Genomic DNA, 14308 nt, shown 5'->3' on the forward strand with positions numbered 1-14308 from the left:
ATCGCTGAATACTATTCACTTTAAGCTTAAAATTATATTAGTCGATTAATACATGTACGCGAGAACTAAATCACCAGTGAAAATCACAGCATCGAGCTGTTGGAAGTGTTTTCGATCACTCCCTCGAACGACCGCTCATCTCTTGGAAGGTTGACGGCTTCCGATCCTTTACGTTGAACATCCACGAACTTTGCGCTGCTTTTGCTGAGCGTTGAGTCAGAAAACTCGCGACCAAACTCTTCGTCTAGCGTCGTCAAGTCACGCGGACGATCGGTCGCGTCCACGTACTCGCTCGACGAGGATTGGTCATAGTTCACGTAATTTCCAGAACCAGAAGAGACGTATGACGAGTTTCTGTTCATGAAAATGCTCTGCGACTTGCGCTGCAGGTTGGGATCGTCGGCGACTCTGACAGTCAGCAGGTCGGTCGTCGCCACGGTAGCCAGCGACGTAAGTGAATCTCGAGGCTTCCATTTTGAGGCGCCGTTGCGCCACGACTTGGTGATTTTCTGCGAACGGCCTGATATAAGCTCGTCGGTGCTCTGGTGATTCATAGCCTCGTTGTATAGGGAATGGGAACGCGAGTGGTTACTTTCGACGTTGGTTAGCGAAGACGAGTCGTCACGCATGCCAGACTCGTCCAGTTTGAGAACGTTGAGGGCCGAAAGACGTTTGGCGTTATCGCCCTCGGGGTCATTTTTGAGCGTCTCTGCGGTTCCTTGAGGGTGGATATAGAACGCGTCCTTTTTCTTCTCAGCGTCGTCTTCTTCGTCTTTGTTTTCCTTGCGTCTCCGCCAGCAGCAACAGAAGATCAGCAGCGCACCCAAGAGAGCAGCTAGCGGAAGGGCTACACCCAGCCCAATGGCCAGGTTTTTCTTGTTGGGCGATCCTGAACTGGAGCCAGATTCTGAAGTGGCAGATGGGGATGCCATGGCTGAGGATGCGGACGTACCGCTATGCGAGCCGCTGCTCGACGAAGTGCTGAACGTGGAGGAGCTGCTCCGCGAGCTAGTACTCGAATGCACAGTGCCAACCCCTCTGATGGTGAACTTTCTAGAATCTTCAAGACTATTCATGGTAGCTTCAATTGTCACTTCCAGCTCGCTGAAGCTGTCGGGGACAACACCGGTAAACGAGTGGTTGGTGTAGTAGTAGGTCAGCCAGGTAGCGTTCGAGAAATTAGCCTTGATGTCCGTGTCATTGAGGTTCGAAAAGGCCGACGACGGCAATGAGTACACGAAGAAGTCTCCACGCGTTGCGTTCACGTCGGGGAGATCGTCCACGGTGAAAAGCTCCGAGTACACGTCGATTTCGAAGTCTAAGAAGACCTGGTTGCCGTACACGTCTGTAACCGTCACATTGACCAGCTCGTTGCTGTCCTGGTCTTCAGGAACGTCACCCGTGAGTCTGTTGTCCGAGTCCAGCTGGACCCACGACGGAGCCTCATAAAGTTTCACGCTGGAAATATTTTGCGACGAGATGCTTTGACCGTCGAGCTGAACATCCTGCAGGGGCACTTGGACGCTGAACGACTCGCCTGCAGTCGCGTTGATTTGGAGAGTGTCGGACACGTTTGTTGTAAGCTCGTGAGCGCCCACAAGAAGATAGAAAGTACCATACGTGCCGGTGTATCCCTCGTAATCGGTTGCGATCAAAATGAAGCCGAATTCCTGGGAAGGAGCGATTTCAGAGTTGATGGCGGGAGCAGTTCCCGAGAACGTGAGGGTGTCCTCGTCGAAGTAGCACCAGCTTGGAAGCGAAGTTCTGTTAAGGGATTTGCCGTAGTAGGCGACAATGTTGTTATTCGAGCCAGAGCTCATCTGGAACGTGTCGTTCGAGAACTGCACCTCGAAGCTTTTCTGGGGCTCGATGATGAGCCCGTCGTAGCCATTGGTGTTTCCCATAGATTGCAACTGCGAAAAAATGGATGTTTTGAGTTCGGGGCCGGCCTCCTTCGAAACAACGATCGACACAGACTGGTTCAAAGTGCCAGAGCTGTCTGTCCCTATCAGATCAAACGAGAGCGAGTCGGTCGCGTCAGATGAAGACGGGATACCAGAGAAAGTGAGAGAGGACTCGTCGAAACTGAGCCAGTTAGGCATATTGTCTGCCGAGTACGAAACGGTCCCTTCGTCGCTTCTGTAGGTGTCTTTGTTGATGGTGAAAGCGTATTCTTCGCCCACTCTGGCGACATCTGGTAGCTGTTGGGAGAACGGGAACCCCGAGTAGGGCGTGGCTCCCGCCAGCGACGCTAAACACAAAAAGCCTAGACGTAACATTAATGAGAATTTGGGAGGGATGAATTTGTTTTTTAAGGGAACGCGGTCGACAATAATAAAGGGGAACGCGTCTGCACTTGGCACTAAAAAGAAATCCCAATTAGGAAACTAGGGATGAAGCAGAGGAACAGAAACGGCCACTCAGACAGCCGTATACGAAAGCGCATTGCGCGTTATTGCCACTCAAAGTGGCCTTAGTCACAACTCTGCTTTAAGGTTGTGGGACATGCTGTGAACCAAAATCTGGGCTGTGTCAATATCCTTTCCAGATTGGTCGCCTTGTTTATCATGCGCACGGGTATCACCAATTCTCTGTGCAAAGATGTGATAATTATTTTTGCTAAAAAAATATCTGTGCTGTTACAACCGCCAGTGGGGCTGTACTATCGTTGCCCATTGCTAGCATCACTTGCTATTGTACACTTTATCCAACTTTATCATGCCCCCCACACTAGCGACCCCCAAATACGTGCTGTTGACCCTCACAGTTTGTGGCCTTTCCCTTCTCTCGCTCATTGCATTCAGCTTCTTAGAGCAACTAGACGGCCCGGATTCTGCCAAGTGTCGCAGCGTCTACATGTCGCCGGCCTATGCCCGAGTCCATGGCTTCGACGAGTCTCATACAAGATTCGCCTCCAAGTACTCTCTATATCTCTATAGAGAACAAGGCAGAGACTCTCTTCCTGATAATGACGGCCAAAGCTTGAGACTGAGCGGAACTCCCGTGCTTTTCATCCCTGGAAACGCGGGCAGTTACAAGCAGGTGCGGTCTCTGGCCTCCCAATCAGCCAATTCATATTACACCGAGCTCGAGAAATTCAAAGACCTCAATCCCAATGTGAACAGCCTCGATTTCTTCGCTGCAGATTTCAACGAGGATTTCACAGCATTCCATGGTAGAACCATGCTGGACCAGGCTGAGTACCTCAACGACGCAATAGGGTTTATTCTAAGTCTCTATCGACATAACCCGACACCTGCACGGTCTGTGATACTGGTTGGGCACTCAATGGGAGGAATTGTGGCCAGAGTGATGCTCAGTCTCCCTAATTATGTTGAGGACTCCGTCAACACGATAATCACATTGGCTGCACCCCACGCGGCGGCCCCGGCGACCTTCGATGCCGACTTGTTGCACGTCTTTGCTGCCACTGACGATTTTTGGCGTCATGGCTTTGTCAGTCTGGACTCGGACGACTCAGGATTCAGCAAGCTTGCACGAAGGAGACTGGAAAGCGTATCGCTAGTGTCGATCACAGGTGGCCTTCTTGACAACATGCTTCCCGCCGACTATACTTCGTTGACGGGATTAGTCCCCGAGACCAATGGGTTTACGATTGCTACCACTGGTATTCCTGGAGTTTGGACTCCAATCGATCATCTCGCTATTGTGTGGTGCGATCAGCTTCGCAAAGTTCTGGCAAGTTCTCTGCTGCAACTGGTTGACAAAACATCTGTATCGCAGACGTATCCGCTCCAAAAGAGAATGGAGATTTTGCGCAAGAATCTCTTTACAGGCTTTGAGGCCGATGCTACCCAGGACTTTGATTCGTACAAGGCGGGCGCAGGTAAACTGGATTTGCCATATAAACTCAAAATCGACACGAAGCAATTCAAAGACACTTCTCGACAGCGCAATTTGCAACTACCTAGATCCAAGTTGAAAAGGAACACGCATTCATCTCCAGATATGCATTTGTTTTATATTCCGAAAGATGGGCTCAAATTCAAGTTCAATTTTCTGAGTTCGCTAAAGCCTGTGGATATATCTCGTTTAGGCGAAGGCTTTGCATCCCCATCTATTATGCTGTGCAGAACCCTGAATCCGGACGGACGGTCTTTTAAAAAAGAATTCGATTATACAACCGGCACCACAAGCAAGGCGGTTCAGCTAGAATGCATAGACATTCATGGAGACGCCCACATGATCCCAAGGTCCTACAGTGACTCCAAATCTTCCAGTGAGTCGTCGCTGGGCGCAGAAAAACAGCCGTTCTATTCTATTCAGTTGGACTCCCGAGTTCTCTCGATGTTTGATGCTGTGGTCATTGCCGAGTCGCCAGTGCCAGTAGAAAGTCCGGAATTTGTTCTTGCAGACCTGGAGCTCACTCAGTCCACGGACCTTATCTTAGGAGACTACAGCCTATGGACGTTGTTCAGTAGAGGATACGATATCACTTTACCTGCTCACCGGCCTTTGTCAATCAGCATTAAGATCCCTTCTGCATGGTCCAGTTTACTTGCATACAACTTTGATATACGTTATCAGCAATCGCAGATGGAAAGATTCTCGCCCATGATCAGCCAGAGAATCAGAGACGAGACTAAATGGCATATCAATGTACATCAGGATAAATCGATTACCGCATTAGTTCAGGGAGTTTCTCCATTCTGCCCTTTCACTAGAGATGATACATCATCGCTAGAATTGCAAATATTCAGCGACTCCTTGGCTTCTGACCAGATTATGGACATCTACTTGACCGTGGACTGGTTCAAGTCGCTAAAGTTACTGGTTCTCAAATACAGGCTTTCGGTCTTCAGTTTCCCCGTCTTTATCACAACGCTTGTGTTTTTTCTGCAATTCAGAAAGTACATCAACGAAGACGTTTTTCCATCTTTTGGGGAAGGGTTGTATATGCTCTGTGATCCACATGTTCTCATTCCGTTGGCTTTGGCACTAAGTGTTTTGTCTTCGTTTGCATCGCACAGTTTTTTCCAGAAGCTTTTGAGTTACATCGACCCCGTGGACTTTGGAAACAAGACTCTCATGCATGAAATAGAAAAGTCAGACGTATTCGTTAACCTCTACTTTCTGGGTCTCGAAGAGAAAGCTCTCTGGTTCTTTGGGCCTGTGGTATTGGTGATTTCGTTGTCGTTGGTATGTGCATTTTACAACCTTCTTGAGGTTTTGCTATGGACGATTGTTGTGTGTTTGCGCAAATTGCACATTTCGAGCCTTTTCAAACCTGGCATGTCTGGCAATTACAATAAACGTCGTGCATTGGGTACTGCTTTAATTCTTGCACTTGTGCCCCTATACATTCCGTACCAGTTTCCCTATGTCGTCAGCTGTTTGGTGCAATGCACAGTCGTGATACGTGCCTTTTTGACCAGCCCGGGTCAGAAACACGTATCTGTGGAGACCTTCCGCAACTTCAATTTCTCGCTGCTCATTTTAATGCTGTGGATTTTACCGGTGAATATTCCGGTGCTAATCGTTTGGATCCACAACTTCTCGCTACGTTGGGCCACGCCATTTTCCTCGCATCATAATTTTCTGGCCATTATTTCTATCGTTTTCCTTGTGCAGAACAACGTTGCAGGCAACATCATTCCAAGGCCAACTTCGGTGGTAACCATCTTTGTTACAAAGTTTGTGATCGTATACTTTTCGTTGTGCTCACTCATTTACGGCACGCGTCACCTTTTTTGGTTGCATTATCTGTTCAATTTCTTGTGCGCATGGCTGCTCTGCTTGCTTTTGGAAGACGTTTGGAAGAAACAGGTGAAGAACGTCTCCATGTTCAAAAAGGAGGACACACCATCCAAGCTAAACTAGCGTGGTTTGTACTAATAGAATGTATTGCTAAAATGGTAGATGTTCTGCTCTGTAGCCCTTGATATTTAGATACGGCAGCGAAACCTGTCTAAAATCATGAATTCTTGCTGTTGCTGATTCTGAAGACTGCGTGCTTGTTGGCATCTGCGTTCTGTGCAAAATCCAGTCCTGTGAGAGCATCCGGTTAAACTCTGAGTTGTCTGTAGAGACCAAAATTTTGAACGATGACGGTGGTGTCAATTTGGTTGCTGTCTGCAGTTCGTTGATCACCGAGTACAAAAACGCCTGGTACTCAGCATATAGCACATTCAGCTTGAACTCCTCAGAGAGTTCAGCATCAGCTCTCAGTGCCTCCAGAAGTGGCGAGTTAGTCAAACTAAATCCGTAAGTTTCAATCCTCACAGCAGAATCTGGCGGATATATTTCGACAAAAAGCCTGTTGAGCTTACCTCGCTCTAGGAAACTTTTGATTTTAGAAGTGACGTTAGCCAGGTACCGTTTGACATCCGGATGGCGAGTCATATGGACGGGGAGCTGAAAGCAACGAGCATTTTCAAATGACTCTGGCGGGTAAACTGAGCGATGATACCAAATTTGCTCAACGATGCACTGCAGTAATTCCAGGGTGAGCTCTATGATCTTATCGATCATAAAATTTAATCAAAAAACTAAATGCATATAAATTTATAATTTTTACGCGTATGACCCTAACACAAATTGGGACGGCCGACGTGCACAATATCACCTCCGGGCAGGTGATTATTGATGTTTCTACGGCCTCTAAGGAACTGCTGGAAAACTCGCTGGATGCTGGGGCAACTCAGGTCACCATCACATTTAAAAACCACGGGATCGACTCTATAGAGGTGAGCGACAACGGTACAGGAATCGACGAGGAGGATTTCGATAGTCTTTGCATGAAACACTACACCTCAAAGCTGCGTACGTTTGAGGACGTCGCGAATTTGCGGACCTTGGGGTTTCGGGGAGAAGCACTGAGCTCGCTCTGTGCGGTAGCTACAGTGGACATAACAACGTCAACCAAGACCATGCAGCCTAGGGCTTACAAACTAGAATACGACCAGCGTGGTAATCTTAAAAGCAAGCAGACAGCGAGTCGAAGTTGCGGCACAACTGTGCTCATCAGTGATATTTTCAGAAACTTGCCTGTGCGAAAAACGGACTTGATCAAGAATGGTAGACGAGAGTTTCAAAAGGCTGTGACTCTGCTGCAATCGTATGCGCTTATCAAGGTTGGGCTCCGTCTCGTTGTCCAGCACGTTGACTCGCGTGGCAGGAAGACCATTATGCTTGCCACAAGCGGTTCCAAGCAGCTTCGCAGCAACGTGCTGAGTGTTTTCGGGGCCAATGGTATGGCAGGGCTAGAGCCAATAGATTTTCAGTTGAATATTTCTGCACGATTTAGATTGAAGGCTTGTGATATGTCGCTGAGTGTGCGTGGCTTTTTATCCAACTGTTCGTTTGGCAAGGGACGTTCCGCTACTGATAGACAATTTTGGTATGTGAACGGCAGGCCAGTGAAATTGCAGCAGTTTTCCAAAGCTATCACCGATGTCTACAAAACTTTCAACCATCTACAATGTCCGGTAATCCTGCTGAATCTTGAGCTGGACCCACAATTTATCGATGTGAACGTCACGCCAGACAAAAGAACGATTTTCTTGCACAACGAGGCCGTCATCATTGAAGCTCTTAAAGAACGCGTTGCAGAAATCTTCTCTGGCCAGGATATCAGCATTCCGAAGAGTCAGTTGACAGTGGAGAGAAGCAGGGACAGCAGGCTTGCTAAGCAGGAAGTTGAGGAGGTGAACGAGCGTGATTCTGGCCGCGATCTCGACACGGAGCAAGATGATGGACCGGAAGAACAGGAAGAACAGGAAGAAGAGCCTGGCTATGAGAAGGACCATGATCAAGACCGTGTTGATATCTGTCACGTGGACAATAACAGAGCACAAGAGTTAGTGGGCCCCCCTTCATCTAAAAGTGTCACGCCTGTCGCAGCTGAGACGGTGCATGCGTCTGAAGGCGCAGACGAGGCTGACCCTGCTGATATCGACGATACCCTAGAGTCTACCTCAAGATTTCCGACTCGAACGCAAATGCAGAGCACGCTCACTACGCTATTTGATAAGAGTGTAGATGCCGATAAATCAGCTCCTGACTCAGAGCCTGACACGACGGAATTCTCCAGGGTCGACGACCAGATCTTGTCCTCCGAAATCAATGAGTCAAATGAAGTCAGCTTTGAACATAGCCCTGGTGTCCAGCCAGAAACCACCTCGCCATTGCGGATGAAATTGCGCGACAAATACATTGAGACATATCCCACAGGACAACTAAAGCTGAGTTTTGAGCCCAAATCAGAAAAGCGGACAGCGGGCGCAACGCTGACCCGAGCGCAAAGCTCGTTGCATGACATTGAATTGCCAATTGAGGCAAGTCCTGGTAGTTTCAAAATGAAGAAACCCAAACTTGAAAGAAATGCAGGCACCCGGGCTGCCGTCGATGATATCACTGACGAGTCAGACGCAGAACGCAAGCTCATGCTTTCTGTGTCCAAGAAGGATTTCTTGGAAATGCAGGTAATTGGCCAGTTCAATCTGGGCTTTATTTTGGTGACCAAACAGGATAATTCTGGAACACATCTATTCATCATCGATCAGCATGCGTCTGACGAGAAATATAATTTTGAGCGCTACCAAACGGAAACCGTGTTTAGCAACCAGCCGCTCGTGATTCCACAGCAACTGCATCTCAACGTTATTGACGAGCTTGTCATAATGAACAACCTGGAAGTTTTTGAGAAAAACGGGTTTGGGCTACGTGTGGACGAAGACGCCCAGCCTGGCGAGCGTCTCAGTCTCACTTCACTGCCGTATTCAAAAGACACTATATTTGGCCTGTCCGATCTGGACGAGCTTGTACATCTCGTCAAGGAACACCATGGCAAGGGGGTACTGCGTCCTTCCAAAGTCCGTGCTATGCTTGCTATGCGGGCCTGTAGGACAAGCATAATGATCGGCAAACCACTGAACCATAGAACAATGACCAGCGTCGTGCGCAACCTGGCGACTCTCGACAAGCCCTGGAACTGTCCACACGGCAGGCCAACTATGCGTCATCTGATTGAACTGAAGAATTGGGCTACTTTCAGCAAAGATTATGAAACATAGGGCTGTGCAAAATGCTACAGATCTTAAAAACCCATTAAACGTCCCGATAAGGAAATAATGTTTTGAGATAGCCAGATCAAACATCTGTCTGTGCGTTCGTCCCGACATATAAAGTGCAAGGCTCGACACCACCATCTCCACATTCTTGAAAATGTCCTACTCTCTTCCTCCAGGTTTGGACCCCAATCAAATCGCCCTCAATTACACTTCTGCCTACGGCTTCACCGAGGTGACCTTTGCGCAGCTGGACTCGTATGTCAAGGCCAATGCGGAAGTCGCAGCGATCTTTGGCATGAGAATCGGTCTGGCAGCCATAGCTGTTCCTGCCATATATTTTGTCACTCGAAACAAGAAGTCTGTACTCTTCGTACTTAACGAGGTGTGCATGGCTACCATGCTCATCCACGGCATCATGACCGTCTGCACCATGTTTGAAGCTTACCGTTCGCTCGCTTTTAATTTCTCAGGCTACTTGTATGTGGACAAGCATGCCTCCGATCTGAGCGCTGCCACGAATGTCATCTATGTGATCCTGATCGGCCTGACTGAGGCCTCGTTGACCTATCAAGTACACATTGTTTTCAGAGGCCCGTCTTTCCACTACAGAAATGTTGGCTTCGGTATGGTGGCAGTGTGCGGCCTTCTGGGCTTGGCCTCAACGGTGTTGTACTTCATCTACGCAGTGATGTCGAACATTGCCTTATACGACATCAACAGCTCTGTTCCAATGTGGGTGATGAACGCTTCACAAATTTGCTACGCCAGCTCTTCTTTCATTATCTCGATTATACTCTCTTGCAAGCTTTTTGTGGCCATTCGGACCAGAAAGTTTTTGGGGCTGAGACAGTTCAGCATCTTCCACGTTCTCTTTATCATGGCCCTCCAAACCATGATCATCCCAACAATTCTGGTTCTGGTGTCTTTCAGAGAGGTGAAAGGCTCTTCTGGTCCTGACAAGGCCCTGAATGCTGTTGGTACCGCGCTTATTGCCATCTCGCTGCCATTAACTACTATGTGGGCCAACAGTGCCGTTGACGAGACATCCTCGAGCTCAGCTTCCAACACGTATCTGCAGAAAGTCGAGAGCTACTCCTCTTATGGCTCAGGAGATAGCGGAAGCCCTAAGTCGTACAAGTCAGGCACTAGCATCAGTGAGGAGGTCAAGGATATCGACTCGCACTACAGCACGAGTCCAAACACCGCCGTCACTGACAAGAACTTCTGGTCCGAGGTCCAGTACCTGGCCCAGGGTCTCAAGCCTGCAGATCTGGATGACGACGAGTTTGTCCGTGCTACTGTCGAGACTTCAATCAATAGGAAATAATTGAATACTGGTTTTTCGATCGTCCATAACAAAGCTTAATAGCTAAAAATCAGCGAGGTATCTGTTTAGTAGCCTCGTTTGCGGTCCGAAAGACTGCTGTTCAGTTGCCTGGTCCTCCGAAGTCTCCTGGGCGGCAAACTGAGCAAGCTCAAGGCCCTCTTTCTCGAATTGGTGCATCACGTCTTCCCAGACAATAACTTCTGGATCAATGGTGTCGTAGACTATCTCGTCGTGGTCTGCCAGTGCATGTCTCGAGTACTTAAAGTCTGGAAGTGGCTCGGACATCGTGAAATTCACCTTGTGTTCGATGACTGCCTCGCCGTGGTTTCCCTTGGGAGACAGTGTAAAGTTGGAAGTGCCGTTCTCGCGGCTAACACCGTTTATCACATTGACGCCATTGAGTGCAATCTTTTCACCGAAAACTTTGGTAATGTTCACCGAGAAGTCCACATCCGGCCCAAAGGTTGGCTTGGCCTTCACCTTGTAGATCAAAGGCTGAGTCACCTTTTTCTCCAACGACCAGATAGTGGCATTAGTAGCCGCATCCTTCACGCTACTGGTGATGTCAGTCTCTGGAATGAACACTAGCGACTCATCTTCACCAAAGCCTGACAAGAGCTGCACGTTTGATTGCTTCGTTTTCGAGGAGACCTCGAGAATCAGCTCCTTCTCGGTTCCATTTTCGTAAGTGTAGGTGACAGACGAGTTGACTTTATTTGTGTACTTTGCATCAACAATCTGGCTGTAAAGTCCTGCTGCAGGAGGACTAAAAGCGATTGCGGAAACCGAAGTCTTGTTCTCGAACGAGAGTATCTTTCCGCTGGAAGTGAGGATAGTCGAGTCTTCCCATGTGGCAACGCTTCCGGAAGCAATCCAGTTGGAACCAATGCCGTTAGGAGTCTCACCGAATTTCAGGTCGTCATCCACACAGTTTGAGACGTCTATCGCGAGCTGCGTCGATTGATCCCAGAATATTGGTAGCAACGGGGTGATATCCAGTCTGAGTGCGCGCACATCAAATGCCCCAGTAGACACAATCGGATGCCACAGAGCAGGCGAGATTCCTCCAGTGTACACAACCACAAATGGATCGGCACTCAACACGCGAATGCCATCAACAAAGACATTGATAACACGACAAGGACCATGGCCAGGATAGGATTTGTGGAAAACGTTCTTGTATTCTTCGAGCACATTGGAATACCAGAACTCTTCGTCGGCGTTTCCAGACACAAAAAGGTCAAGCACAACCTTGGTGGTGTTGTAGCTCAGCTGCGGAATCACTGAGTCGAAAGTGTTATCTGGTAACGTCAGCAAAGGTGGTCTGGTACCTGTCTCTCTTCTAACCAACGGGAAAATATTACTGGCTGGAGGGCGCATTCCGTCGACAGTGTCGTAATACTTCACATTCAAGCTAATGTTGAAAGATCCAGTCAACCGTGGAGTCAAGAGGTTGTCAAGCTGGAAAAGAATGGTAGCATCCTCCTCAAAGAGTTTAGCATACGTAGACACATCCTTTTCCGTATGCGCATGAGACGGTTTCCCGTGAGGCTCAATTGTACTTGTTCTCCAAACCTCGATACCGCTAACATACAGGTGAGCCAAACGGTCGTACTGGACGCCATCAACCCAGGTGTCCAATGACACAATCACCCTGTTGAACGAAACCTCTGGCTTTGTGTAATTAGCCTCAATAGGAAGTCCCCAGCTGTTGCCAAAGGTGTAATTCAAGATATTCTGCTCAAAGACCGGGTCCCCAAAATCTGGTTTGGGAAATCCAACTTCAATCACCTCAGAAACGGCTTCCTCCACTTCATTGTGGAAGGTCAGGAGAGAGCGAGGCCCCAAAAGGTAAACAAGTAAAATCAATGTCGATGCCTGAACGGCCCACATGGTTTTCTTCAGCACACCAAAAGAGGCCCTGTTTTTGGGCCTGGCTGGAGCTTGATAGTCCCCGTATTTCTCTGAGACCAGGGGTGCCCTGTCATCGAGTAGTTCTTGTCGCATGCTCTGTTTCTTGTGGAGTATCAATTGGTTCCAGATTGCCCACTCTCTGGCTAAAGAGGCTTTTGTCATGACCCCCATTTCTACTAGCTGTGGTTTGCGCACGGCTGCAAATAATATAAAATAAAATAAAAAAATAATAGTAGATACGGTATCTGGTATACATCAAACAAAAACTCTTTCATTGTCTCAATGATTCAAAGGATACGCAAGATTTTCAACTCGTTTCGCACTGAGGAGGAAGAGAGAAAGTTCTCGCGGAAGGCAGTATGTGTGATCTATAGCAGCACTAACATCTAGTTCTACAATTTCATGGGATTTCTGACATCGTGCGTGGTGTTCTCTTTTGTCGCCCAAAAGTTGACTGCTCCAGACTTGCGCTATTTGAGAAAGGAACTCTTACAAAAAACATAACGTCATGCATCATTGCGTTCTATGCATCTATACACAGGGAATTGCATTAAGGTTCGGATTTGTCGTTGAGAAGATAGGCCTTGGCCATTTCGTATGCGGTCCAGCTAATAGCAGTTGACGGCACGTTGAATATGACACGAGGACTGAGACCCCTCCAGAATGCGCTTGAGCCTCCGGCTTTGTACAAACCAATCGCAGCAGACTTAAAGCCTGTCACATTAGGGATTGTTCTTGTCTGTAATGCCGTCTTGATGCAGTCCAAGGGCGTGGTAAGGGCTGCAGCGGCAGCACCACTGACTCCTCCGGAAACGCAGTGCAGCATAGGGTTGTAAAGTTGGTCTGGGTTGAGTTTGGAACTTGAGTACTCGTACACTCCGAAATTAATGGCAGCAAATGGAATGTTGAGGATCAACGTTGTGGGGTAAGAGATATAGAATTGTCTCAAGCCTTCTCTTTTGTAGATGTCCCAAGCAACGTGCGACATTGACGTCCTGGCGGAAAGCTTCTTGTTGAGGATCTGCATTCTTTGTTTCAAAACGTCAAACGGAGTCATTAAAGCGTCTGAAGTGATCGTTGCGGCTATTCCCGACATCGATGCAATGATAGGGTGTTTCTCATCTGTGATAAAACTAGCGCTGCCGTGAGTATGTGAAGATGCGGAAAGCTGACAGAGAGCGGTCTTAGTAGACTCAAAAACCAAATAATATACAGCATGAGCAGGTCCCGCTCCCAAAACGACGGACGACACCCCTCGCCATAATGCAATAGCTCCCTCCGTAGAAGAGATCTTGGAAAATGATTGGATGACTCCTTCGTTCAGCGGCACTTTCAGTGTTTGCATTCGGGTTTTGATCGCATCGATAGGATACATGACTGTGTGTTCCATGATACCGGCGAAGGCTCCAGCGACAAGCTGTGCGACGACGGGAGAGTTCTCAGGAAGGGCTTCGTAGTCAATCTCAACTCCGTCGTGAGACGGCCTCACACTGAGTGGAACGGAAATACCTTTATCATCCAGTTTCTGGTCTTTCAAAATCGGCCTAGTCGTCATCAAGGTTCGGTTATATCAGATCTGGCAAAGGACTAGTTGAAAGTGGATAAAATGTTTCTCCTATCAAGCTGTCTGTGCAAATGGGTCTGCACCGATAAATTGCTTTGCTTTATTTTTTGGAAGCCAAAGCACTGCTCAAATATGTCTGAAAAAAATGCTGAAAAATTTTATTTACTCCAGCAAATCGGCCGTAACTGTAATATACTATTTTCGTTTAATAGATATAGTATTTGGCTATGTGCAATCAATTTGCCTAGATGCTCGTATATACAAGTTACTTTTTTGTCAAAGAATATTTTTTTCTCGCCTGCCGCTCGCATTTGGCACATGCGGATTATCCGTATCCGCTACCGCAGGCTAGCCTCGTATCAGATATTACGTAATTTTCAAAAATGGTGCCATGCATGGAGGACATGGTTTTAGCTTTCGCAACGATGACCTTCGCCACCTCAATGAGCGCTCGGCCCTGACTCACGGCTG

General features: G+C 48.0%; 7 protein-coding genes across 7 annotated transcripts; 3 read left to right on the forward strand and 4 right to left on the reverse strand.

Moving 5' to 3' along the window:
- Positions 1-83: 83 nt before the first annotated feature.
- Positions 84-2279, reverse strand: KL928_002648 (uncharacterized protein; the record flags this gene model as incomplete). The annotated part of the gene is made up of 1 exon (XM_043203147.1): positions 84-2279. One exon carries the CDS (start codon positions 2277-2279, stop codon positions 84-86), a length of 2196 nt encoding a protein of 731 aa, XP_043059802.1.
- A 577-nt stretch (positions 2280-2856) lies between these two features.
- KL928_002649 (uncharacterized protein) lies at positions 2857-5841 on the forward strand (the record flags this gene model as incomplete). The annotated part of the gene is made up of 1 exon (XM_043203148.1): positions 2857-5841. One exon carries the CDS (start codon positions 2857-2859, stop codon positions 5839-5841), a length of 2985 nt encoding a protein of 994 aa, XP_043059803.1.
- Positions 5842-5868: 27 nt separating this feature from the next.
- KL928_002650 (uncharacterized protein) lies at positions 5869-6492 on the reverse strand (the record flags this gene model as incomplete). Its single annotated transcript, XM_043203150.1, has 1 exon — positions 5869-6492. One exon carries the CDS (start codon positions 6490-6492, stop codon positions 5869-5871), a length of 624 nt encoding a protein of 207 aa, XP_043059804.1.
- A 50-nt stretch (positions 6493-6542) lies between these two features.
- On the forward strand, positions 6543-9035 carry KL928_002651 (uncharacterized protein; the record flags this gene model as incomplete). Its single annotated transcript, XM_043203151.1, has 1 exon — positions 6543-9035. One exon carries the CDS (start codon positions 6543-6545, stop codon positions 9033-9035), a length of 2493 nt encoding a protein of 830 aa, XP_043059805.1.
- Positions 9036-9186: 151 nt separating this feature from the next.
- Positions 9187-10359, forward strand: KL928_002652 (uncharacterized protein; the record flags this gene model as incomplete). The annotated part of the gene is made up of 1 exon (XM_043203152.1): positions 9187-10359. The coding sequence occupies one exon, from the start codon at positions 9187-9189 to the stop codon at positions 10357-10359; it is 1173 nt and encodes a 390-aa protein (XP_043059806.1).
- Positions 10360-10401: 42 nt separating this feature from the next.
- KL928_002653 (uncharacterized protein) lies at positions 10402-12444 on the reverse strand (the record flags this gene model as incomplete). The annotated part of the gene is made up of 1 exon (XM_043203153.1): positions 10402-12444. The coding sequence occupies one exon, from the start codon at positions 12442-12444 to the stop codon at positions 10402-10404; it is 2043 nt and encodes a 680-aa protein (XP_043059807.1).
- A 379-nt stretch (positions 12445-12823) lies between these two features.
- KL928_002654 (uncharacterized protein) lies at positions 12824-13828 on the reverse strand (the record flags this gene model as incomplete). Its single annotated transcript, XM_043203154.1, has 1 exon — positions 12824-13828. One exon carries the CDS (start codon positions 13826-13828, stop codon positions 12824-12826), a length of 1005 nt encoding a protein of 334 aa, XP_043059808.1.
- Positions 13829-14308: the final 480 nt, after the last annotated feature.

The sequence above is a fragment of the Ogataea angusta genome, assembly GCF_019207475.1.
Source record: "Ogataea angusta isolate 61-244 chromosome Unknown 61-244_NODE_5_length_850226_cov_91.758892, whole genome shotgun sequence".
Taxonomy (NCBI): domain Eukaryota; kingdom Fungi; phylum Ascomycota; class Pichiomycetes; order Pichiales; family Pichiaceae; genus Ogataea; species Ogataea angusta.